At 38.4% G+C, this 24,999-nt stretch overlaps 1 protein-coding gene across 5 annotated transcripts in view; it reads right to left on the bottom strand.

Moving 5' to 3' along the window:
• The window catches only part of RYR1 (ryanodine receptor 1), a 125,277-nt gene that overhangs the window by 69,166 nt on the left and 31,112 nt on the right, over positions 1–24,999 (bottom strand). For all 5 annotated transcript variants that reach the window (XM_072429323.1, XM_072429326.1, XM_072429327.1 and 2 more), the window contains exons 4-30: positions 23,950–24,024; positions 23,142–23,220; positions 21,673–21,785; positions 21,482–21,581; positions 20,137–20,233; positions 19,974–20,048; positions 18,835–18,991; positions 17,412–17,576; positions 16,996–17,117; positions 16,653–16,839; positions 16,352–16,487; positions 15,351–15,446; positions 14,869–14,987; positions 12,413–12,546; positions 10,459–10,700; positions 10,034–10,226; positions 9,726–9,942; positions 7,699–7,803; positions 7,145–7,248; positions 6,244–6,327; positions 5,946–6,105; positions 5,082–5,229; positions 3,953–4,161; positions 3,645–3,819; positions 2,755–2,963; positions 1,605–1,963; positions 1,382–1,511 (exon numbers count right to left, since the gene is read on the bottom strand). In XM_072429323.1, the coding sequence (XP_072285424.1) occupies positions 1,382–1,511; positions 1,605–1,963; positions 2,755–2,963; positions 3,645–3,819; positions 3,953–4,161; positions 5,082–5,229; positions 5,946–6,105; positions 6,244–6,327; positions 7,145–7,248; positions 7,699–7,803; positions 9,726–9,942; positions 10,034–10,226; positions 10,459–10,700; positions 12,413–12,546; positions 14,869–14,987; positions 15,351–15,446; positions 16,352–16,487; positions 16,653–16,839; positions 16,996–17,117; positions 17,412–17,576; positions 18,835–18,991; positions 19,974–20,048; positions 20,137–20,233; positions 21,482–21,581; positions 21,673–21,785; positions 23,142–23,220; positions 23,950–24,024 (3,990 nt within the window). The remainder of the gene's footprint in view (positions 1–1,381; positions 1,512–1,604; positions 1,964–2,754; positions 2,964–3,644; positions 3,820–3,952; positions 4,162–5,081; positions 5,230–5,945; positions 6,106–6,243; positions 6,328–7,144; positions 7,249–7,698; positions 7,804–9,725; positions 9,943–10,033; positions 10,227–10,458; positions 10,701–12,412; positions 12,547–14,868; positions 14,988–15,350; positions 15,447–16,351; positions 16,488–16,652; positions 16,840–16,995; positions 17,118–17,411; positions 17,577–18,834; positions 18,992–19,973; positions 20,049–20,136; positions 20,234–21,481; positions 21,582–21,672; positions 21,786–23,141; positions 23,221–23,949; positions 24,025–24,999) is intronic.

Below are 24,999 nucleotides of genomic sequence, written 5' to 3'. Positions count from 1 at the left end.
CTTGGCATTGCATACTATTGTTAAGTCTATGATCTATAAGAACCCCCAGATCCTTTTCTGTCTCTGACTCCCCCAAATGTATTCCCCCTAGACAGTATGATGCATGCATGTTGTTAGCCCCCAAGTGCATAACTATACATTTAGCAATATTAAAGGTCATTAGCCACCTGGCTCCCCAGTTAAACAGTACATCCAGGTCTGATAGTAGATTGTAGACATCCTTTATGGACCTAATTCCATTACATAATTTGGTGTCATCCACCCCTTCGACCTGTAAATCATCACTGGCCTCCCTCAGCCCTGTTACTGTGGACAAAGTCTCCTCTCTTCTGTCATCACCTCCATCTACTACCTGTCGGCTTGACCAAATTCCTTCTTATCTATTCCGTGCCCATTCCTCCACCCTGGACCCCACCCTCACCAAACGCTTTCAAACATGCCATACTTCTCCCTATCCTGAAGAAACCCTCACTGAACCGCTCCCTACCTTCCAGCTACCATGCTATGTCCTTTCTGCCATTTGTTTCCAAACTTCTTGAACGCCTTGTCTACAAGAGACTCACCGATTACCTGAGCACCAACTCTCTCCTTGACACACTCCAGCTTTGCCTTCAAATCCCTCCACAGTTATTGTCCCACTTACATTTCTGACCTGGAAAAAAAAATTCTACCCCAGCCGCCCTGTCCGCTCCTCCGATGACCTACAACTGACTTCCTCACTCATAACCTCATCACATGCATGGCTACAAGACTTTTCTAGAGCTGCCCAAATTCACTTGAATGATCTTTCTCGTCCTGTTCGGCTTGCTCCTACTTTCTAAAAGGACGCTCAAAACCCATTTTTTCAAACTTGCCTAACCATTTTCTTCTGTCTTCTGAAACCATGACTACCTCCCACCACTACATATCTCCAACCTATTGTGTGGTAATTCCCCCATCTACTTGATTGTAAGCTCTTAGGGCAGGGTTCTCTCCTCATGTGTCACTGTCCTTATTCATCTGTCATTTGCAACCCCTATTTAATGTACAGCACTGCGTAATATGTTAATAAACATAATAATAAACTTTTTGACTATCTGTAAGAATTACATTGTTCTCACTGATCAACAATGTAGGAGTCCTCCCTAGGACTCCCAGCAATGTAGGGGTATTCTTCCTAGTGACCACTACACTAATATACTGTGACCTGTGTATATAGTAATTTTACCAGGTGTTATCTAAAGACCTGAAAGTTAGTCCAAAGGGAAGCCCTGCAATATAATGAATTATTATTATAAGACAACATATTAAAAACTAATCAGTTTTCTATGTCAACATTTACAATATATTGTTTTTACCACGCTAAAAGTGCACCTTATTTAACAATATTACTGTATCATACCGTTGTGGTGTTCATAATGATTTCAGGATCATCCCGATCATCTGGCACTACTTCTTTCATCAAACGTGGCATTGCGGGTACAACAGGAGGTGGCGAGATGAAGGCTGGTTTCTTGGCTTTAAAAAGAAACCTGAAATAAAGCAGCATGCAGTATTGAAACAACAGAAACCTAATACATGAAGCTTTAGAGAAAGAGTTGGTTATCACTATTTCTTGTACTTACCCTCTCTTTTTGGTCTTTTCTGTTGTTGTGTCTTTCTCATTCTCTGGCTTTGGTGGTTCCTTGGGTGGTTCTTTAGCTACTTCTTTCTCACTGGTGGCTTCTATTTCCTTGCGAGCTGCAGATTTTTTCAGGACTTCAAATTCTGAGTCCATGTCCACATCTTGAACCTCTTCCTCGACTATGGTAAAAGTACGAGTTAGAGGTGTAGCCCCTGGTGTACATTTGAAGGTTTCATAGAATTCCACAGGCATGCTGAGTCTAAAGAAAAGCATGTCAATGTTGCTGTTCTGTGATCCAAACGTTCTATGTGTCACTTTGAGGCATGGAGGATTGTCCACTGTTCCATCAATTCTTGAAACCTAAAAACAAAATAAACAAAAAAAAAAAAAAAACGATCAGTATGTATGCATGAGTACTATCTGTACTAAAATCTTCTTATTCCAGGGATGTGCTAAATGAAATAAGTAGAACTACCATATCAAGTTCTAGATGGGAAACTTGTATTCATGTTATGTGAATGAATTTATATATATATATATATATATATATATATATATATATATATATATATCTCAACAGACTTTCTTCCTTGAGATTAAAATAGTTGGTGGAATGAGCAAAGGCAGGAAAACTAGTGGACTCCTGAGAGTGTCAGCAGGTGATAATGGGTGGCAGCCAGGCTAATAATAAACTTTGGTGTTTAGAAGAAAATTTTCAGCCAATGCTTGAGGTTTCTTTCATTATTTTGTACATTCGCAACAATTGTACAGTAAAATAAATATTTTTTCAACACCATGTGTCCCTTCAGAACATTTTTTTTCATAATGGGTAAAAATAATGGGAATCCAAAAGCAATTTACAGCAGATTATAAGGAGGACAAATGGAGGTTACAATGTGGTTAACTGTAGATTAAACGCAATAGTGAATTTTCAATCTGAACTCAAAGCCGGGCTATACAACTTTAAATATGTGCCACCACTGACACAAGCCCTACTAGAACAGAAGATAGGTCTTCTATTAACCATACAGAATAATCTTACTGTTACCCAAATAAACCCACTGTCATTCAAACCTACTTATTAGGCTAGGTGTGATGCTGCTATTTGCTACCAATAATATTTAGGATCAAACCTTATTTATTTTTAATACCTCAATATGGCCATGATCTGAAGGCACATTCACAAACTGGGGAAGGCTTTTGCTAAACCAGGTGGTAATTTCCCTCTTCATGTTGATAGCGAATGGCTCAAATCCTTCTTGCAGGCCACAGATGGTAAAGTAGCGTAGACTGCCCACATCTTGCCCAAGGTTCAACCTGCCAACCTGGGACATTCCAAGACTGCAAACTGGTATAAACCCTGTGGAGAAAGATGGGCAAGAGACAAACTGACTTAAAGTGAAATATCACCACATTCATTAAACTAAGTCAAATATTCCTTGCAAGGTGATAATTCACATTGGTAAATATCCTAATTGATTTAGTGAATCATCCTCCTAGACCAGGGGTCTGCAACCTGCGCCTCCGGAGCCGCATGCGGCTCTTCAACCTCCTTGTTGTGGCTCCCTTCGGCTGCCGCGATCTCTGAGATCTCTGATGGGGGATCCCCTTCCTCCCAAGACACTGCGGAGGAGGGGGATTCCCTATCCGGTGTTCTAATGAAAAAAATCTTTTTTTTTTAGAGATCGACGCTGGAACAGAACGGATCATCACAGCAGGGACCAGGTAAGTGATGGGATTTAACCACCCGACAAAGTTCAGGTTTATCGATTTAAGCAAAATTTTTAAACCCGAAACAAGGTCGGGTTTAATGGTCGGGTGGGTAATCACAAAACTGATTAGACAAATTATTTAAAAATTACATTTAAATTATTAGCATTTAACCAATGTATTATTAAGCTATTTACCTGGATATTTAGAGGTAGCCTAATCTTTGCTATCCTAGGCAATGGCCATTTTTGGGGTGAAAGACTGATACACCTTTCATTTAGTATTTTATATATGAAGAACAGATTCCATGAATCTAAGAACCTTCACTCACCTTCCCCAATTTCTATATCCTTAAAAGCCACATCAGAGCCAGAATCACTGATGAGCATCTCCCCATTCAGGGTGAACATGATATTCATTTCAGTCAGGTCAATCATACAACCAACCACATCACCAGGTTGCCAATTACGTCCGAATGGTTCACTTCCAATGTGCCAGCGTTGACCCTGTAAAAAATTGGAAACAGATAAGGTATGACTATAGATGCACAAGATCAGTCTTCCCAAAGTGTTTGAAATTTAATGTTTCTGGACAAGGGGTCCCTTCTGGATGTCATATGAATTCTGTGTCATTACTCACCCTGTGGCCATTAAACACATAAGCTAGTTCATCTGCTCCAAGTTCTACATCTGGTCGAACTTCAGGACGAGCCCATCCAACTCTCATCTCTCCTGTGGTGACAGCTTCAAACTCAAAGTACCACTTCCCTGATTTGACTGCATATGACTTCTCAGCCCGGAATATGCGCATTCTCTCAGCTCTTGGCTTGGTGGCACCACCCTGAGCGGCTGTAAAAGAAGGAGAGGACAGAAATTACCATTATTATAAAAGTATTTATCATTCTTAACTTTAATTCACAAACTCAAACAATTTTAAAAATAAAATAAATTTAAATCAATATTTTCAAAATAGGACAACAGAATTTTAATTTTTGTAAACTCTCTAAATTGAAATGAAACCTACAGTAGTATGAGAGAGGGTGAACATTAAATCCAAACTCATTACTAAAATATGTAAAAACAATTTTCCAGTGGTAAGCATGTAAATAATGTAAACTATAATGTTTTTTGGGTAAACTATCATATTTTTTCTTTTTTGCTTATACCAATGGCTTTTTACAACAAAAACAAGTAATCCAGAGGGAAATATGAAAATGAGCCTAAAGCTCCATCTGGTGGTTGAATAAATGACTACATAATGATCATTAGCAACATTTCATATTCAAAGGGCAGAAAAAGTTGTAAGCATTTCATTTTTAACTTCTGAGCATAAGGAAAAAAAGTGCTATACATTCCTGGTAACTAATTTTACTTAAAGCAGTGTCACACAAGCAATTTTAATGCAGTGATTTGTGGAGGCTATAGAAGCTCTTAGTGTTTCTGTTACAAGAAAAAATGATTTGTTTAAAGCTAGTTATAGAATCAATAGACTCAGAAGTTATTCATTTTATTGAATGCAGCTACGGAGTAAGAACCGCACCAAAGATTTGTAGGTGCATATAACATTTTTAGGTGTGTACAGCAGCAACAGTATCAGAAGGACTTTCTATGGAGCTCTGCTTCCTACTTGCTTTAGAACAAAATACCATTGTGGCTCACTTTGACCAGTAACTGTGCAGAACTCAAATATGCCTCTAAATTTATAAAATGCTTTACTAGAACAACATGCTTTGTGGTGTCACATGAGACTTAAATCCCCTCGTACTTACAGCTTTCCTGGTCAGGAGGCTCAATGTTGTATCCATATCCAATGAGGGTACGCACGGCTTCACAAAAGCTGTCTCTATTGGTCTTCTTGGTCTTCTCATCCAGAAGACTATATGGCACAAGACGTGGGTTCCGCTTGTTCTTGATGTCCTGCATACAGTTAAAAAAATGTAATAACCTCAAAATTATATATCACTACACCCAGTACTTGGGGGAAAAAATTGTAATGAATTAGGGAAGTAATTGTTAGAGCTAAAAAAAAGCCTTTATATGTATTACTGTAATGCAGTTAGGTTGCAAGACCAGTAATATGCTGCACTTTTAATGGATTTGAATTTTTTTTTGGGGGGGGGGAGAGGGGGTAGAAAAAAAAAACCTGTGTAGGCAGAAATCTGGAAAGTCAAATGCTGCTTTCAAGCACAAGCAGTGGTCAATGTCCCCAATAGTCTGATCCCCCACACACTACTCCAATCCATAACGCTGTTCATGGAGATAAAGGATTGTTGATTAGAGCAGTGTACGGGGGAGCACATCAGACCATTGGTCCCAGACTATTGCTTGTTTAGAGAGGCAATCCCACTCTCCAAGCTCCTGCCAACACATAATAATTTAACCTTTCAACTACTACTGTTTTTGCAACCCAACTGCATCATAGTTATATGTAAAATTACCTTAATGATTTCAGTGCTTCTGCTGTAAATTTGGGGGATTAATTGGTCCACAGTGGCTGTAGCTAATGAGGTTAGTGGGGGCTTAATTTACTGTGTGTTAACAAAATTAAAATACTTGGATATCCATACTTGAATGTATCTGGCAAGTATTACTTTACATGTCACTGCACTTTATCCTCCACAGTAGCAACGTACCTGTATTATGCTGTATGTCCATCCTTGCTGTACTCTGTCTCTAGCCCATACATTGTGCCCATTCTCTGCTAGTCTGTCCACCAAGGTGTTCTGAGCTGGTGTCAACTTGACATGGGAAAGGTCAAGGGGTGCTGGTTTATATCCATTGGACATCATGTACCTTTATAGTAAAAGAAAAAAAATGGGTTACATGTTATATCTAACCCAATACTCATTTTTACTTTGATATTTCTGCATACAAAATGTCGAAAAGGCAAGTAACAACAGCAATGGTCTGAGGCAGTTATCTGATACTTACGTCTTGGGAAGTTTTATTTTTTTCAGATTTTCTTCAGCTTTCTCATCTGCCATTCCAACATGGCAACCCAGAGCTAGGAGTGTCCTGCAGAAAGGACAGAGCACAGGATGTAGGGAAGGCATAAAAAGCAGACATACCTGAATTAGGTTAATTATTCGCATCTTGGAGAAATACACTCTCTTCATTAGGGATGTGTGTTATGGGAGGGGGCTATTACTATCTATGCATCTAAGCAATTCAACAAAATATATGGTGTATGGTTTTCAATTCACAACAGGACTTAGGAGCTAAGTGAATTACAGACAGGTGATAATGAATGTTATTGTCATTGCACAATAAAAAAACAATATACATGTATTGCATATGAGTACTGCATATTTTTTTGTAATTACTTTGTTTGACATATACTTTACTCCCCCGTATGTGGTCTGGATGCACCAGCTCCAAATGAACACTTCTCTTCTCTTTCAGTAGCCTAAATATTGTTATATGCATGCAAAAGTCTATGGCTTCCCCCAGAATTGACTTTAGACTGTAATACTGACATATGACTCTGGTAGGGACATTAGATTGTGAGCCCATGGAGGGACAGCTAGTGACATGACTATGGACTTTTTACAGCATTGCATAATATGTTGGTGCTATATACTGTAAATACTGTAATATATTATTATTATTATTAATAATAATAATAATAATAATAGATGGTCTGTGTGCCTATTTCTGGCCTCGTTACTTTCTGAGACATAGGCCCGCAAGCATGCAATTCAGGAAAGCCAGAGTGAAAACAATGTTCCTATTCTACACTCTTGTTTCAAGTAGTAGTTAAGGAACTGGATCATAATGACAGCCACGGATTTATAATTTTTAAACAAGAAGTCATTGTCTACTGTGCACACACTTCAAGGTCTCTCCAGACATCAGCAGGTTGTAGTTTCGCTCTGGTTCGGGCAAACTATGGAAATCGAGAAGGCATGGCTGCAGGCGCTTGTTGTCATCCCGGATCTGTAGAAGAAGCAAATGTTGATGTAATATGTTGCATGTACGAGATAGACGGAATAAGATGTTTTGTCAATGTGTTGTATATTGTTAATGTAACAAATAATTATAAATATTGTATGATAGCGGAGACTTTGCTAAAGGCCACCAGACTGTAATTCCGCAGTGGAGTTCAGCTGCCATCTAGTGCTAAGCATGGAAAGAAAGAAGAGTCAGACAGTATATAAAATATTCATCCATTACTCTCTTTATTCGTTTTCTCATTTTAGAACCTGTGCTAGTCCAAGACAGTTTAATACTGGAAGATATGAATTCTACTTATTAAACCTAAATTGTTAACATGTACACTAATGAGGCTATTTTTGACTATTTTTGCAATAACTCTGCAAGTTACATTTTTTCTAGCAAATTTGGGTTTTCAGTTTAAGAAGAGAAAACATTTAGTAGAATACATACAGGCCCATAAGTCCATCCTTGTTCAATTCTTGTAAGAGCCCACAGTTCATGTATGTTCTCTGCCAACTTTTCACGAATTCGTTCCAGGTGAGGGGGAAGGACAATCTATAGCGAGAGGAAAAGAAAACTACATGTGAGAACCATGTTAAACTTCCTAAACAGAACTAAATTTTTTTTCATTTCAATATATTTTTCTTTTGTTCCCTAAAATTCTAAGCATAAGCAAACCAGGTATAACTAAATACCAGGAGAAACCTTTACAAAATATTTGGGTGGAGAAGTAGAATGCCTTTTACTTTCAAAGACTTAATCACAATTTCATGTTGAAGATTTTGTAAATATGTAGATACATCCAAAATATATTTATTTTGAGGGGATGTTTTATGATTCCTATATGCACATTAGCTGTCAAAACATTGAAAACTTTTCTAATTGGATGACTAACAGTTTTAAGGTCATTAAAACATAAAAATCAAGAGACCAGGAGAAACTCTTCTTGTCCTCTTTGAAGAATTCAGAGAGAAGTCGGGTTCCTGCATGAGTTTCTCAAACGCAAAAGTATCTGAAATCTAATTTCGTTTATTTGATCATCAGGTGTTCCTCAACTCTGAATGAATGATTGCATATTCTCATATCTTGAAGAATCAGACTAAAAAGTCTTGCAAATCTGAAAAGCCACCATCAGGTGTGGGACTTTGAATTTGGCAAACAATACTATAGTTAAAAAAACATACATTTTTATTCACGCACAAAGTTTTAAAATTAACTTATTAAATTAACATAAAGGTGCAAAACATATTGAAAATACTGGACAATTTGAATATATTCCTAAAATTGATTGGGTGATATTGTTGAAAATGGCAAAATTATCAAACATGTAAATGATTCTACTGTATGACATAGGTGGTTCAGTGCAAATGAAAAATATGTTTGTTTGTTTTTATATTTCTCAACACATTTTGGCATTGAAAAAAATGGTTATTCAGGAGAAAGTTTTTTTTTTGGCACCACTTAATGTATAAACCCATCTATAAACAGTAGTTTGTGATAGCATTGAATAAGATAACATATACTAATTGGTAAAGGTGTCAAAACACAATACTCTCAAAAAGAAATCTTTTTATGAACAAAGATTGTTAAAGAGATTCCTACATGGATGGCAGGGACGAACTAATTTAATTTAATTTACCTTAAACAAACCCCTTTTTATAATCGTTGGATGGAAATCAAGACAGAAAGTCCATGTAGTCTTCTCATACCAAAAAACATGGCCCGGAGCAAAGAACAAAAGAAATAGGTGAAGGGCCACATGACCCTTCATGGGGTGATGGGTGGAGTAAGATTAGGAGAGATAGGGGCCAGTGATAAAAAAGAACACAGGTGGGAGGGCAGAGGTCAGTAATTCTTTGTGAAGCAGGAGGGCAAAGTTGCCCGCCCACCCACCCTCCCTTTAAGAGGCTTTGGGGTTCATTGTGATGGTCAGGGCAGCTGGGCGGTTTTTGGGGGTCCACGATAGTAGGTATGGGTATGGAGTTCCGGTATTGTTGGGCCTCATGGAACACTGGGTTGCAGTGAGGTCCCTGAGCCAGTGTGGTAGCGGCTGGGGGCCCATTGTGGTGGGCAGGAATATCCAGGTAACAGATAGGAACGCAGCGGTACTGTCATGGACCTTCAAAATCTGTTTTTAGAAACCTGTAAACAGCGAATGTACTTGGTTTGTTTGATATTGTTTTTTTGGATTAAAAGAAAAAAAGTTTAAATAATGTTTTTTTACTTTTTAATAAACTGCTGCTATGGCCAGTTATACCCAAAAAGACAGGTGTCTGTGTGGTTATTCAAGGGGTACTGAGACGGTTTGGTGGGAGCTGGCTGCAGAGGTAAGCTGACTTTATCCCCCTTTCCACTTGTCATGAGAGAGAGGACTAAGCTACATCAAAGATACATTTTTTTGTTTTTTGCTTTACCATGAATGTTTTTTTATTTTCTATTATGCCAACAACATATTTTTCCATAAGTCTTCAACTTACCTGTACAGTGTCCACAGGGCAGGGGACAAATGAGGTGTGGGAGAGGGATTTAGTGGGCCCCAGGAGATTGCGTATTTCTCCCACGTCATGTTTGTATTCTTTGATTGGCTCTACCCTCATCCGATCTCGGGGCAGTAATGCTTCATAGACTGGCGCGTAACCCGGGGGTGGGAGAAACTTGAAATCTCCATGGCGACCTCCGAGGAGGAAGCGAATTCTAAAGGGTATGGACAAGAAGACAACCATTAGAAAGGCAGCAATGTCAACAAGGGGCTAAAAATGTTAGAACACTTTTAAATGTTGCTTACTTGACTCCAGCTGAGAAGCTTGCAACTGGAAAGAACAGCCCATCCAAATTAAAGTTTTCAAACATGCCCTGAACCGGATGCCCATTAAAGCGGAATGAAATGCTTGGTACAGTCAAATCCAGGCAACAGCTGATCACATCATCAGCTGTTAACAAGTGCTGGTTGTGGGAGGCTACAGTCCTGCAAACCCGACCTGTTATGGAATATACATAGGAAAAAATTGATTAAATGTATGATACACGGACATAGGCAATGATAATTTATTCTCTTATGAGGACCTGCAGCTCAAATGGCCCTGTATATGAACTTTGCATACACCAAGCCAAGTTTTGAAAAAGCAGCCTTAAGGTCAGCAGCCTTTAGTATGACATATTGACCAGAGATAAACCAATGTCTCATTTACCGATATGTTATCTTAGACTTACCTGACCACAAATGGAGACCATCAAAAGCAAAGGAGTACAAATCATCACCGACTCCATTGGCTCCCCAGCCTTCACCTGCACCAGGGTAAGGACTGTAGCCCTCAGTCAGTGCCCAACCAACTCGAAGGTGAGTAGTATCAGCAGTTACAAAGGGTTCCACTTGATCTACAATCACCTCAAAATACCACTTCTTGAACTGGGTGGAACCTTCACATGTGCCCAGGAAGACATTAGGTCTCATGCTAGAAAAAAAGAAGCATTATTAGATAGGTAATACTATAAATGTATTATTTTCCAGAGGTAAATTACATAAGAACTTGAGAATAATTACTAAAGAGAGAACCTGTCCCTTCTGAAATGGTTTACACACTAGCTTGATGCATTTCAAAGATACTTTATTTATCAAATTTCTTACTACTAAAGGATAACATTTTAATTGTGTGGCTAGACTGTAGAAATTCAGGTATTTTTCATATTTTTAAAAGGAGACCTCTGTAGTTGCCTGCATAGTGGAACAGTTCATTCTCAAATGTGGATTCAGAATGAAGATTGTGCTGGAAGGATGGGGAACAGGATGAGCTGAATTACTGAGAAAATTACCGTATTTTTCGGACCACCAGAAGTGGGGGAAAAAAGTCCCTGCGTCTTATGGTCCAAATATAGCCTACACATATGCTGTTAAAAAAAAAGTTTCTTACTTACCCGGCTCTGTGTGGTTTCTCTGTGCTTGCTGCAGCCACTGTCCATTCCTCCGTGCCCAGAGTGTCTGCCCCGCTCTGTGATTCATCAGCCTCCATGCCCCCGCTGCAGCCATGCCTCCATGTCAGCCCAGGTGCGGTGTACGGTAACTGCTCCACTGCGTTGAGCATACCGTAACCCGTAACCCTCACTCCTTGCCGGCTGCAGACTCCGTGCCCGTAAGAATTCGGCGGCCACTCCCCCAATCATTCCTCCGTGCCCGGTTAAACTCCACCCTCCGTTGGATGCCGTGCTTGATTACTGGGCGTTCTCATAAAACGAGCAGAACCTTTACCGTAAATCTTCAACTTTATTCTATTTTATTACTGAAGTCTCTCGTTATTGTGTTTTACAGTAATTTTGTCTTTTGCTGACTTTATTTGTTAATAATGGTTTTAAATGCTGCTGTTTACTTTACAGGGTTGATTACATGTGTTTATGACTGTGATGTTGGTTTTTAATGCACATAAAATATTTTAGGACACTACTTGTTTCAGAATCTTTTTTTTCCTTATTTCCCTTCTCTAAAAACTGGTGCATCTTATGGTCGGAAAAATACGGTACTTGAATGACTTCTGTGCTTCTGCAATAAATCTTGGGAAAGAAAAGCCCCAAAGTGTTTGAAGATACAGGTCAGTCTTGATTTAAAGTTCAGTAACTGCTTGTTAGGAATAAATAAAGGTCTGAATGCCCATAGTTTAGCCAAAAGTCTTCTTTAAGTAGACACACACATGACCCATGCCTACAAAATTAGGACCCCTCTTTGACATAACATCCATTCTAGCTCTTTTTTTTTTAACCAGAACTCTATTTAGGCAATATATAGCCTCAAGCACAACTGAAAAGACCAACATGTTTCATGAGGGTTTATGCAATTGTTATTTGTTTGCTGGACTGTATAAAGTTTTTAATAAAACAAAGGAAATATTGTTTCATGCTTTTGAAACTATTAAGAGCCTTCTGTCCCCTTTCAATATCCCCTACACCTCCTATCACCTATGGTTCTGAACTTTGCTAAAAATTACCAGAGGTGGCCAAAACAAGAAATCAAAATATGGAAAAGTTTATATCACAAGAAAAAAAATGGGAAAGATGACTATGCTATGTAAATGTATAATATATGACAACTGTGTCTTATGAAGATTGCTCAGAAAGTAGTAATTTGTTTGGTAAATAAAGCAGAAGAAAATAAATAGGGCCAGAGAAGGCCAATCACCTAGTGACATAGTTCACCATTCTGGTCTGGAGAAGGAGATCTCTTCGTGGTAGCAGGTTCTCCGTAATAAGATTCTGATTGGATCTTACAGCTACCCCGTTGCATACACAGAGAGAGCAGAGGACATCCAGAACCTGTGATGAATTAAAAAGAAATTGTCTGTTGATATACAGAACAAAAATAAACATACAACAGCCATTAAATTCTCTTGAGATTAAGTTTGAGGATCTTGAAGTTCTCAAGATCCTTAAACTTAGAGACTTTATTGCAGCTATCCCATAGACCTGGATATTGTTCAATTTTAGGGAACATGAGAAAGGCCTTTATGAATTTTGCTTTTCCTAACTATGGTACTATTTTCTAAAATTCAAGTGCAGGTCACCAATCACCTTCAGAATACTCCTGAATGTCACTAAAATATACATATTGATTCTCCCATTTCTTGCCATTTGGGGTTAAAGCGAGGAGAGTGTTCGCTGGCTGATCTCACTTCCATGTTCTTTCCTGTTCGGTTTCACAAGTGGATGTTAAAACCCTACTTTTACCAAATGAGGGACTTTAATTATTCTTAAACAACATAGCTATTTGGGGAATTTGTCCACCACTTATTTAGGTGTACGTAGAGCAGTGATAAATTAAGACGGTTTTTTGATTTTACCTGGCCCAGGCCAATTATTAATATGTATTATCATGTACAAAAAGCAGTATGTAGGTACTCAAGGTATAACCTATGTGTTTTTAGTAACCTTTTCAACAGTTGCAGGACTGGTAGGTCCACAACCTTTTTTAGGATCATGTCCTCCACACATTTGATATTGGTTGGGGGAATATACAGTTAGGTCCATAAATATTTGGACAGAGGCAACTTTTTTCTAATTTTGGTTCTGTAAAATATCACAATAAATTTTAAATGAAACAACTCAGATGCAGTTGAACTGCAGCCTTTTTTACACAATTACTTCATTTCAGGGGCTCAAAAGTAATTGGACAATTGACTCAAAGGCTTCATGGGCTGGTGTGGGAAATTTCTTCGGTAAGTCATTATTAATTAAGCAGATAAAGAGCCTGGAGTTGATTTGAGGGGGGTGTGCTTGCATGTGGAAGATTTTGCTATGAACAAACAACATGCGGTGAAAGGAGCTCTCCATGCAGGTGAAAGTAGGCATCCTTAAGCTGCAAAAACAGGAAAAACCCATCCGAGAAATTGCTACAATATTAGGAGTGGCAAAATCTACAGTTTGGTACATCATGAGAAAGAAACAAAGCACTGGTGAACTCAGCAACGCCAAAAGACCTGGACGTCCACGGAAGACAACATTTCCATGGTGAAAAGAAACCCCTTCACAACAGCCAACCAAGTGAACAATACTCTCCAGGAAGTAGGCGTATCGATATCCAAGTCTACCATAAAAAGAAGACTGCATGAAAGTAAATACAGAGGGTGCACTGCAAGGTGCAAGCCACTCATAAGCCTCAAAAAAGCCAGCACAGTTCTGGAAAAAACAAACATTCTTTGGATAGATGAAAACAAGATCAACCTTTACCAGAATGATGGCAAGAAAAAAGTATGTAGAAGGCGTGAAACAGCTCATGATCCAAAGCATAGCACATGATCTGTAAAACATGGCGGAGGCAGTGTGATGGCTTGGGCGTGCATGGCTGCCAGTGGCACTGGGACACTAGTTTATCCATGATGTGACACAGGACAGAAGCAGCCGAATGAATTCTGAGGTGTTCAGAGACATACTGTCGGCTCAAATCCAGCTAAATGCAGTCACATTGACTGGGAAGCGTTTCATAATACAGATGGACAATGACCCAAAACATACAGCCAAAGCAACCCAGGAGTTTATTAAAGCAAAGAAGTGTAATATTCATGAATGGCTAAGTCAGTCACCTGATCTGAACCCAATTGAGCATGCATTTCACTTGTTGAAGACTAAACTTCGGACAGAATGGCCCACAAACAAACAGCAACTGAAAGCCGCTGCAGTAAAGGCCTAGCAGAGCATTAAAAAGGAGGAAACCCAGCATCTGGTGATGTCCATGAGTTCAAGACTACAGTCTGTCATTGCCAGCAAAGGGTTTCAACCAAGTATTAGAAATGAACATTTTATTTTCAGCTTTTTAATTTGTCCAATTACCTTTGAGCCCCTGAAATGAAGTGATTGTGTAAAAAAAGGCTTTAGTTCCTCACATTTTTATGCAATCTTTTTGTTCAACCCACTGAATTAAAACTGAAAGTCTGCAGTTACTGCATCTGAGTTGTTTCATTTAAAATTAATTGTGGTAATGTACAGAACCAAAATTAGAAAAAAGTTGCCTCTGTCTAAATTTTTATGGACCTAACTGTATGTGTAGCCAACAAGCATACTAAGTAAAGATTCTTCTTTGGCTCCTCCATCTATAGACAAAGACAAAGGCCAGGTACAAAGAAAATCAAAATTTACAGTTACCTTGTGATTCCGTCCATGTTTATCAAGCAAAGAAATTATGGACTTGATGTGATTTTCCTTTATAATATTAAGTACTTCAGGACTTTCAATTAGTACACAGTACAAAACCTCCAAAATCCCTGTAACAGAAAAAAAGGAGAAAGAATGATAGTCACAAACACAGAAACCTTATATGTAATAGATCTAAAGGATTTACTCAGACACATCAACTTATTTTAATTTATTTTTGAATAAAAATTGTCATCTGTATTACTTGGATATGCATAGGAAAGCAAAACTTAATGTTGTAGCTATTTGTACTTCCTATGACAGCCAGTTAAGCAAAGGAAAATGGCAGCATGTGCCGTTGTGTTGATAGGAACCAGCCAATCAAATACATACATCTGTTCCTCTGCTCTTAATAAGGAATCTTGGATACCAGGTCAAAAACAGCAGTTTTGCGTTAGAGATAATGTGATACTTGGCAAGTCTTTATTCCTTACCTGAAGAAGCTTCTAGCCGATCAAGTTTGCTGACGACCCAGTCCAAGTTGTTGCAGAACAAAGCACAATTAGATCGATTTCCCCTTATCAGGGCCGCTGAATAATAAAAAGCACAATGCAAACTGATCAGACATAACATTTGTTTATATAATTTGTTCATGCTAGTAGGAAAATACTGTCTGGCACAATCAAGGTTTAAGTACTGTGTGGTTCCCTAGGAGGTCGAACAAGCATTTTCGATTGCTAGATGTGAGCAATGTTATAGACATTTTCAAAAAAAAAAAAGTGAATAGGCACTGTTTATTCCTCCTTTTATAAAAAAAAAAAAAAAAAAAAAAAAAAAAAGAAAACAAGAATGTCACCACATGTGTGTGCCAACCAGTGGCATGGTTGAGGATAACATCTTAATGGATGGACTCCAGGGTCCACTCCATGGCTATATGTCAAAAGACATGTAGATTTGTTTTTTTATAATTAATTTTTTTCAGTCTCAAAACCTGACACTGGTCATTTGGAAGGTGACATGAAAAACTAAAAGTAAGTAGGCAGCCTTTCAAATTACTGAGTTTTAGTGTAGAAAAGCCAGGTTCACAAATAAATGGCTTGACAAGTTTGGGGTGGGGAAACTCAAGATGCACAGAGAGTTCAGCTCTATTGAAAACAATTGAGATAAAATTAAAGCCAACAGTGATCAAGGTTTTCTTGTCCACAATTAATAAAAGACCTTACTGAAATGCTCTTATGCCAACATGAGTATGAATTTCAAGATATACCCTCCAAAAGCATATTTCAAAAAGCCTTTTCAGAAGACGAGAGGCTATTATAGCAGCAATAAGGAGTGGAGGGGATGTGATGCTGAATTGCACAGGGGCTTAAAGAGAATGAAAGACTTTTCCATGTTATTCCACTCCCCTAAGCAAGATGTACACCTAAAATTTAGAACATTTAGAATTTGATCTTCCCTTAGGCAGCAGATGACTTCTATCGGTTATGGCACATACCAAGTAATTCATATAGCAAATTCACAATCTCCTTCCAGGACTCAGATGCTTCTTCCCCAGCAAACTCAGCAAAGTGTGCAGCTGTGCTATATACATTCAGTCGGTCTATGCAGTCCAAGACAAGTGAAATTATTCCCTTGAGGAATAAAGAAAAAAAAAGTCATTAGGTAACCATGATTAGTGAATGCATTTGTGGATTAAACAAAAAATCATCAAGTCTTGTTTTGATATGAATGCAGAAGATTGTAGATATACATAATTGTGAAGGTTTATGATGTAAAAACCTTTGGGGAACACTTACCTCTTCCTGGAAGAGATTCTGCCGGTTTTTAAGGGACCGTAGCTTGGTCTGCTTCTCCTCGTGTTGCAGCTCCTCTTCTGGGTGCTGGAAATAGCCAATCAAATCTTGTAGGGTTAGAATGACCATGTCGATAGGTAGAAGGATGGGTTTTGAAGGCTTGTTCTTTCCAGTTAAGGTGTCCAGACCCCTGGATAATGGCAAATAAATATCATAAAGTGAGAAAATACAATATATTAGGCTGGCATGATGAGATTTTATCACCACCAAGATCAATTCCCTAATGAGTCATTCCCCCATTAGTGCTCCTTCAGTACAGTAGCAATGAATCCCCTATTTGACTTACTTAATGAACAGGTTGAAAAGGCCAGCTGTACTGTATATCATTCTGGCTGCTTGGGACTCTTCTCTTTGGGAGCGTGACAAGGACAATGCGTCATCCATATGGCCTTCTTGATGCAAAATGGCCTAGAAAAAAATTAACATAAAATAAAAACAAATATTGAGAATCCCCATCTGTTATGCTATCCTATATAAAGTAAATATGTACTGAGAGAACAATGTCAGAAGCCAATATTGACCTACTTTTTGAAATGCTAATGGTCTGTCAGGTTTTCATTTAAAAAAAACATAAAAAAGTAAACTCACAATACTTGATCTACATCTATGTCTTAGGTAAGTAATTTAAGTATTGAAGGCTTGGAATAACAGGCATCCCACTTCTATAAAAGAATTTTTAAACTTCATTCTTTTTATACACACCTTGCGCTTTAAAGGCCCTAGTCGAACAACTTTGGAATCTGCAGCAGCGTATGTAAGCCAGAGACCACTTTGCACGTGTTGGACGAAGCACATCGACTCGCCATATTTGATCTCAGCAGGTCCCATTCCTTCCACGTCCCTCTTAGGAGCAACATCTAACTTTTCCTATAATAGTGTAAAAGAAAAAAAGTTATGACAGATGTGATACAATGGCACCATTCAAATAGAAATGCAACAATTGATTCTTGGGGTGGTTCACACTCAGGGAGTTAGTTGGGTTACACTTTAATAAGTGTTGTATAATGTCAACCAATGTTTTTCAAGAAAAGGCTACCAACATACAGAATTGAACCTAAAAACAAACTCTTTTCCACCAAAATGCACCCTACTGAACAATGTGTTTGATTGTCATTCACAACGAATGTCACCACAATGCACCATAGTAGGGCAGGTGTGGTGATGAGCATTTTGATACTTTACATTGTTAACATGAATTACCATAAAATAAAGCCTGAATGTGTCCTTAGTAAAAGCTGAAAGTTAAGCCCTGGTCTCAATTTTCAGACACTACGCCTGGCGACGAACATATGTATCATATGTGACATATGACATTTATTGCGAGGGTCAGAGCTTAAAATAGATGTATATATTTCCCATTTTGCAGTTTTTTTAAAGAATGACAAATGAAAGGTTGCTTGAAGTAAAACTCTGTTGTCATGAACAAAAAGAAAAGTTTTTTTTTTTTTTTAAAGAGGGGTCCAAAGTTAGTAGTTTTCTAGAAACCAAAACAGGAACAGACAGGTATTTGCTTCTTGGATCTTTCTATGTAGCCAATGATCTGAAAATTGAGGCTCTGGGTTCCAAAAAAGTTAATGTTTTCATTCACAAGCTTAATAAGGGTTGAGCATCACTGACCTAAGGAAACTAGTCACATTGTGGAGAACAAACTTGGGTAAGTAATATATGCAAAGTAAGAGGGAAGGTCTCCATCTTTTGTTACCTCTAAGTTCAGCAGGCAAAATAAAAAAAAAAAAGTATAAAAAGTATAATATAGAAATCATGAGCAATCAGAGCCAATTACTATCCCCAATAAGGCTTATCCCCTTCTAGAGGAAAGGATCTGTTGCTTACAATGACCAATCACGGATGAAAAAGAAATAAAATAACTGGAACTTTCCCATTTTATATTTTCAAAAGTGCTTTCTCAGCCAGGTATAGAAAAGCATTTGTGCAAAGAAACAGCTTTTTATACGTTGTCAAGCCCTAGACTGCAAATTAGCTATCAAGTGACTGTAAAGGAAATGCGTAATGTTTTAAAGTGTTATAGTTGTAAGTTTGTTCTTACATGCTATCCAGCACTATTAAATTACTACTTATACTTTTAAAATATAGCATATTTGGAAAGCTTAAAACTGTCCGTTACCTTTGAAACCCTGAAGCAGAAAGCAGTGGCTTTCGTGTTGGCTTTTTCAGGGTCAAGCAGCACCAAGCCCTTCTCTTCTTCACGAGCCAAATATCGGCCTGTAGTCACATGGCGCACACGGAACGGCTGTCCCCATCTCATGTGGCTCCCACTCCAGCTGTAAGTGAAAACGAGACTGATTTAAAATGTGTTTAACAAAATCTAAACTGCTAAAGCTGGTCACAATTTCTCAAAAATCTCAGGGATTCTGTAGCATTTTATTATGTATATTTAATAAAATATTTCTTAATTTTATGGGAAACTAAACATGGAGCTGGAATACAAAAAGGTGGGTATGAACATCCAAAATTTCCAGGTCAATACAAATCAGGAGAACTTTAATAAGCACCCATGTTATAGAAACTTTACTTGTTTGCAGTGTGCTTATGCATGTGCAATACCATGCGTCACAATAATGCACATTGTGTGTGCCATGTCCCTAAATGTCCCTCAGAGAGGCTTGCAATCTTCTATCATTACCATTATCTAAGATCAATTCCTTGGGGGAGCTAATAAACCCTACCAACATTTTTTTATGGGATGTTATAGGGAACTCATGCAAACAGGGAGAAAGTATACACACTTCATGCACTTAGAGTCCTGGCCTAAATTTGTACTAGGGACCCTAGTAACGGAAGCGTGCTGGGCACTGAGCTACTGTGTCACCTGTAAATTAAGTGCATTTCCACAATATCAATGTTTAAATTAGCCCTTAAGGGTTTACTAGTGGTTCCAACAGCAGGTAGGGTTAGTGCATTGATAATACTACTGCATAAAGTAGTGTCCTCCCTATGCTGTCAGCCATACAACACAACAGAAATTGATAGATTATAATTAGATGTAAATTGGTTTAAAATAATTTTGAAGATAGAACAGAGGTTATATAATACTTTTCAAAACAGGTGTATAACAGTGGCTACTCCTCAAAGAAAATCCTGTAGAACTCTGAAACCCAGGCAATCCTAGGAGACTGAGAACATATTGCTAACCAATATTTGCAAAAGGTTCATGCAGCTGTTATTTTTTTTGTAGTTCCTAGATTCCTGACCAACTGAAGTTAAAATGAGCTTACACTGTAGAAACGAAATAATTACAATTACCTAATTCTCAAGGGTTCCAGCCTCCACAATGAGCGTGCATGAGAGCAAACAGCCCCTCCTTCATAATGGGGAATTCTAAGGACAGCAGAATAGGACAAAAAAATCATGGTTACCTCCAATTCAGACTAAATCTGCTTCCTATCACAGACGGTGTATGACTAACCTTCGCTGCTCCTCTCCTTGGTCAGTGGAAGAAATGGTCAAACATTCATCCATATGGCCATGGAATAATCGGAGGACGTCTCCCCCAGTTACATATCCTGAGGAAATAAATAAGTATTAGCTATAAAAGTACACAGTGCTAAGCATTTAAATTGACAAAATAACAACCCTCTATCAAAGTTAAAAAAAAAAGACAAACTTTCTAATAAAAAGGATCATATCATAGTCTCTGCAGACACATAGAAGCGGAAAAAACTAAAATATTAAGCCCATCTCAATTGTTTTGGATGGAATAAGTCAGAACTGGGCCCTATGAAAGGTAGCTTCTTTGTGGCTTGGACTCCATCCCCCATCTATTCATATGTCATTGATAAGGATTGCATAATGCTATGTACACCTGCTAGATTTTTGTCATTGGAAACGATCATTGATGAATGTTTCCAATGACAAACGAGTGAAAGATGAATGAGTGCTCTAAATACAGCGCTGTTCTGCTCAATGGAGAGTATAGGGGGGAGAAAGAGTGAGGGGCACCCCGCTGCAATATCCTCCCTTCACTTCCAATTATCAGCTGTCATTTATGGACCTGCCAGGATAGATCCATAAACAATGTCGGATGACTACATGTCAGATTCTCATCTGAGATGAGCTCTGCAGCTCGTATCGGCTGAGAATCATCTGATGTTTGTACATAGCCTTTGGTACAAAAGACATTTTCCTATTTGCATTATCAACAAGACCATCCATTTATTTTGAAGTCATGGGGAAGTACACAGCAACCAATTGTGCCACTAATATTCATGGTTATTGCAAGAGTATGAAAGTTGTGGCATGGCCCAAAGCACATTCCCTAAGTCCCAGGCTCCTGCCTTGAGTTTCCATGTGGATGAGCAAGCTTTGGATAAAGTGAGCAAAAAAATTCTAGGATGGATCTCTACATCCAGGCTCCTCATAAGGCATACCTTGAGCAAACCTGGGCTTCTAGTGTGTTGGCTTACCTGTAAGGAGGATAAGGGTTATTACTTAGCCTGTTCCCAAAGTTTATATTGCTATATAAATGTAGATTTTGTGGCTTCATGTGTATTTAAAAAACGTATGAAACAAAAACCTGTTTTTAACCTAAGCTCTGGCCGATTAGCTGGATTTTTTAATGCTATTATTATAAGTTAGAAAGGGTTTGTTTCCATCACAAAAAAGTATTTTCTGCAAAAACTCGGTCTGATTGTTACTGCTGTGATGTTGCCTTAACTGTTTTACATTATGTTGCTCAACTGTTAATAACTTTATCCATTAGTCCTTTTTCAACTTGTTTCGGGAATTTTATAACAGATTATGGAGGGCCCTACCTTCAGCTATTTCACAGCCGGAGGTAATTGGATTCATGTTCCAGAGGGTCTGCATGAATGAGGCATCAACCTGAAGATCCCCACTAGCAGTGGAAAGATGCTGGAGGGGACAATTAAAACAGCAAATTAAAAAATGAGAAATCATGACAGGACTGATGAAAGGAGTCCGTGAACTAGCACTTAGAACTTACCAGGTATCTCTCAGAGGATACACTGACCAGGATCAGATCATCACCTATTCGGACCTTCTCTCCTTCCGATCTCTGCTTGGATGCTGGATGGATGGTCCACCAGCAGGCCTCTCCTGCTCATTTGGAGACACAAAATTAGTAGAACTGACCTCAAATTCAGTGACAAAGATCAGGGAAGCGTGCTTTGGGTGGGAATGCATCTTCCCTTTGGGGTACGGCTTTAGAGGGTCATGTGACAGCACCACCCACTAACTAGATTACACCTGAGCAGTAATGGGAAAAAAGAAATCTGCACAGGTCACCTTCTGAACCAGTAGGGATGCCTTCATTTTCAATTTTCAAGATCTGTTTCAGCCTTTCTCAACCTTTTTAACTTGGAGGAACCTTTGCTATAATTACTTACAGCAAAGAAAAATGCCTCCTACATTGCTGCCCAGTGTGAAGAATGCAACCCATGCAGATGGCCAAAAAATTTTTGGTGTGACCTGAAAGATCCAAATAACTCATGGCTCAGGGAATGCCTAGCAACCTCCAGAGGAACCCTAGGGTTCCATGGAATCCTGGTTAAGAAACAATGGTCAAGAACAAGAAACAATTAGCACATTTTAAAAGGGAAATGTATGTTATAAAAAAAAATAAAACAATGAGAGGGATGAGAAGCTGGGGTTCCAGGTCCTGCTCTTCTTCTCTGACCTTCCTTTACAACCTTTTATGGGACAGTTATGGAAAAATTGCAAGGGAATATTATAGATTGCAACTGCATACCTGAAATATGTTAAATCCACATACAGGTAGTCTCTGGGTTACATAGGAGATAGGGACGGTAAGTTTGTTCCTAAGTTGCATTTGTATATTAATCGGAACAAGTACATTATTTTAAGAAATGCACTTAGGACAGATGTTTGTCTCAACATATTATTAGGCAGCGTGGTGTCAGTTACTGTATAAAATCCTCACTGTGAGTTATTCACAAAGCAAAAAAAGAAAAAAGCGTTATGGAGCCTAGACATTCATTAACTTCTGGAGCAAGCTGTGCTTTGCATCAAGTCATGCAAACTACCCCAACCACCCCCCCCCCCAGACTCCATCCTGCACACGAGCAAGCAGGGAAGGCATGTTCATATCTAGGAGTCGTCCGTATGTCAAATGTTCTTAACTCAGGGACTACCTGTATAATCTCAAAGAAAACCTGTTGCAACAAATCGTCTGGTGAAGGGCTCTCTAACACTTCTACTAGCAAGTACATTTTTGTATTATTACCAGAGAGAAAACAAATTTGCAAAATTTGAAACACAAGCATGTTTTAAAAACACAGTTGTAGCCAAAACTGGAGATACTTGTACACAAATTGTGCTGCTAAAACATTAAAAGACAACATCTTAATACTATTTTTGTACATACACATGGCATTAGATGCTGGAAAGCAGTCCACAGCATGGACACTTGTTCTGATAAGGGTAAAGCCTTACCTGTAGCATCTTCTTGTAAGCCAACATCAAATGCCAACTTATCAGTCAAAGACCGGGATGTTGTAAGGCAACACAGATACTGGGGATGGAAGGAGCAAGGCATTACATATAAATCACAACTTGTGTCAATAAAAATGCCCAAAAATATTAAATATACTTTATTAGCAAAGAAACCAAACCTTATTTATCTTATCAGACAAATGTTTCAATCTTGTGACCTGTGCCTGTATGAGCATTCAACTACCAATGTGTTGTGTGGGTTCAGCCTACATCAGTGTCTAGATTTTTTCTAATATCCAGCATCATGCATCTCCCACCCTGGGCATCTGCCCTAATCTTTGAAATTACATAAGCACTTCTTCCCCAATATAAAAGCTAGTGCAAATTTTTATGTATAAACTTTTCTGTAGCACCAGTCTTTATTCCTGTGTTTTGTATTATATCAATTTGTATTCTGGTTCCTTTCCTAGTGCATTTTCTAGTTTTGTTTGTTCCTCCGAATTTTTCTGTGATCTTCATTTCCATTTCCCATGTGCCTAAGTGCTATCCTCAATCAACTGCCAATGTTCTGACCCTGCCTGAACATTTTTTGCCCCCTTCCATTGATAGCTGACATGGTTGTCTGAATTTTCAGTTCTACTGTTCTACTCCACAAAGTTGTGATCTCCATTGAGTATGGCTAACCATTGCTATGTGGTCTAGTCAACTATTTATAGTGAAGACATTGTTTAAACTTTGTGAATCAGGCTGATGACATAAAAGACAGGAATGACCAGAAATATTACTAGGCATAATAATCAGTTCCTACCATATCGCTGTGGCAATGTCTCAGAAGAATTGCATGACCGTACAGTAGAGTTCGATGCCCTCCACCTTGAGAAGACTGCATGTCCAATGAGGAACAAAAAACAATAATTAAAACAAAAGACATTTTGAATGGTAAAGATTTCCTCCCTGCATTGCCCTGTGTGTTTTGCCTTGTTAACAATAAAAACCTGTAGACAATTGTATAGAATGTTCTCTGTATTTCAGATATAATGGAGCTATGCCGATTATACCCCTTTCAGTTCAAAATTGGTGGAGTGTCGCAAGATGCATGTGCAGCTGGAACAACCAAAATTGTCCACAAACAACCAAATTTTGACCATCATGCGACCAATCCAAGCATCTGTAACATAATCGGGTAACAATATGCTTGATTTATTTCTGTAAACAATACTTTAGGAATATTATATCTTTCAATATTTTGTAAGCATGCACCAAAACAAAAAACTGATCAAGTTGGAAGGTTAAAGAATAAGTTTAGGGGCAGAAAAATTAAGATTAGTCACTCATGGGTTGGGTTCGGGAATTTCATGTGAAGATCTGGTCCAAGACTGGCCATATATGTTGTAAAGTGACTACACAAATTGGTACAATCTCCTTTAAATTTACCAAAACTATGTAGTATAAGGGCTTACCAAACAGTTGTTCAATTTGTATCCAATCATTTATGCCCATTGTGCTACATTTAGGATGGTATAGCTAAAGGAAATTAGAGTCAGATTGCAACAAAAATGGCTTAAAGGTCTGTGTTGATGGGCTTTGTGGTTTTGTGGATGGCTTTGAAGGGTTTTTAGGATCAGATGACTTGCAATTGACATCCTCCTGATTTGCACTTTAAGCAGGTCCTTATATAATTGTATGGAAATACAAAAGCCATCTGACATGAACTAAAACCCCTCAAACACAAGCCCTGAGGTTGGTTATAGGCACAGACAATAACAGGCTAAAGAACTTGTCCATTTTCGAATGCTGCAATGCTTTTCCTGACTCAAGGAATGGATGCATACGGTACAAACAGATTTAAAAGGTAAGG

The sequence above is a fragment of the Pyxicephalus adspersus genome, chromosome Z, assembly GCF_032062135.1.
Source record: "Pyxicephalus adspersus chromosome Z, UCB_Pads_2.0, whole genome shotgun sequence".
Classification (NCBI taxonomy): Eukaryota; Metazoa; Chordata; class Amphibia; order Anura; family Pyxicephalidae; genus Pyxicephalus; species Pyxicephalus adspersus.
The sequence above is the reverse complement of the archived record's forward strand: the minus strand, read 5'-3'. Positions and strand labels throughout refer to the sequence as shown.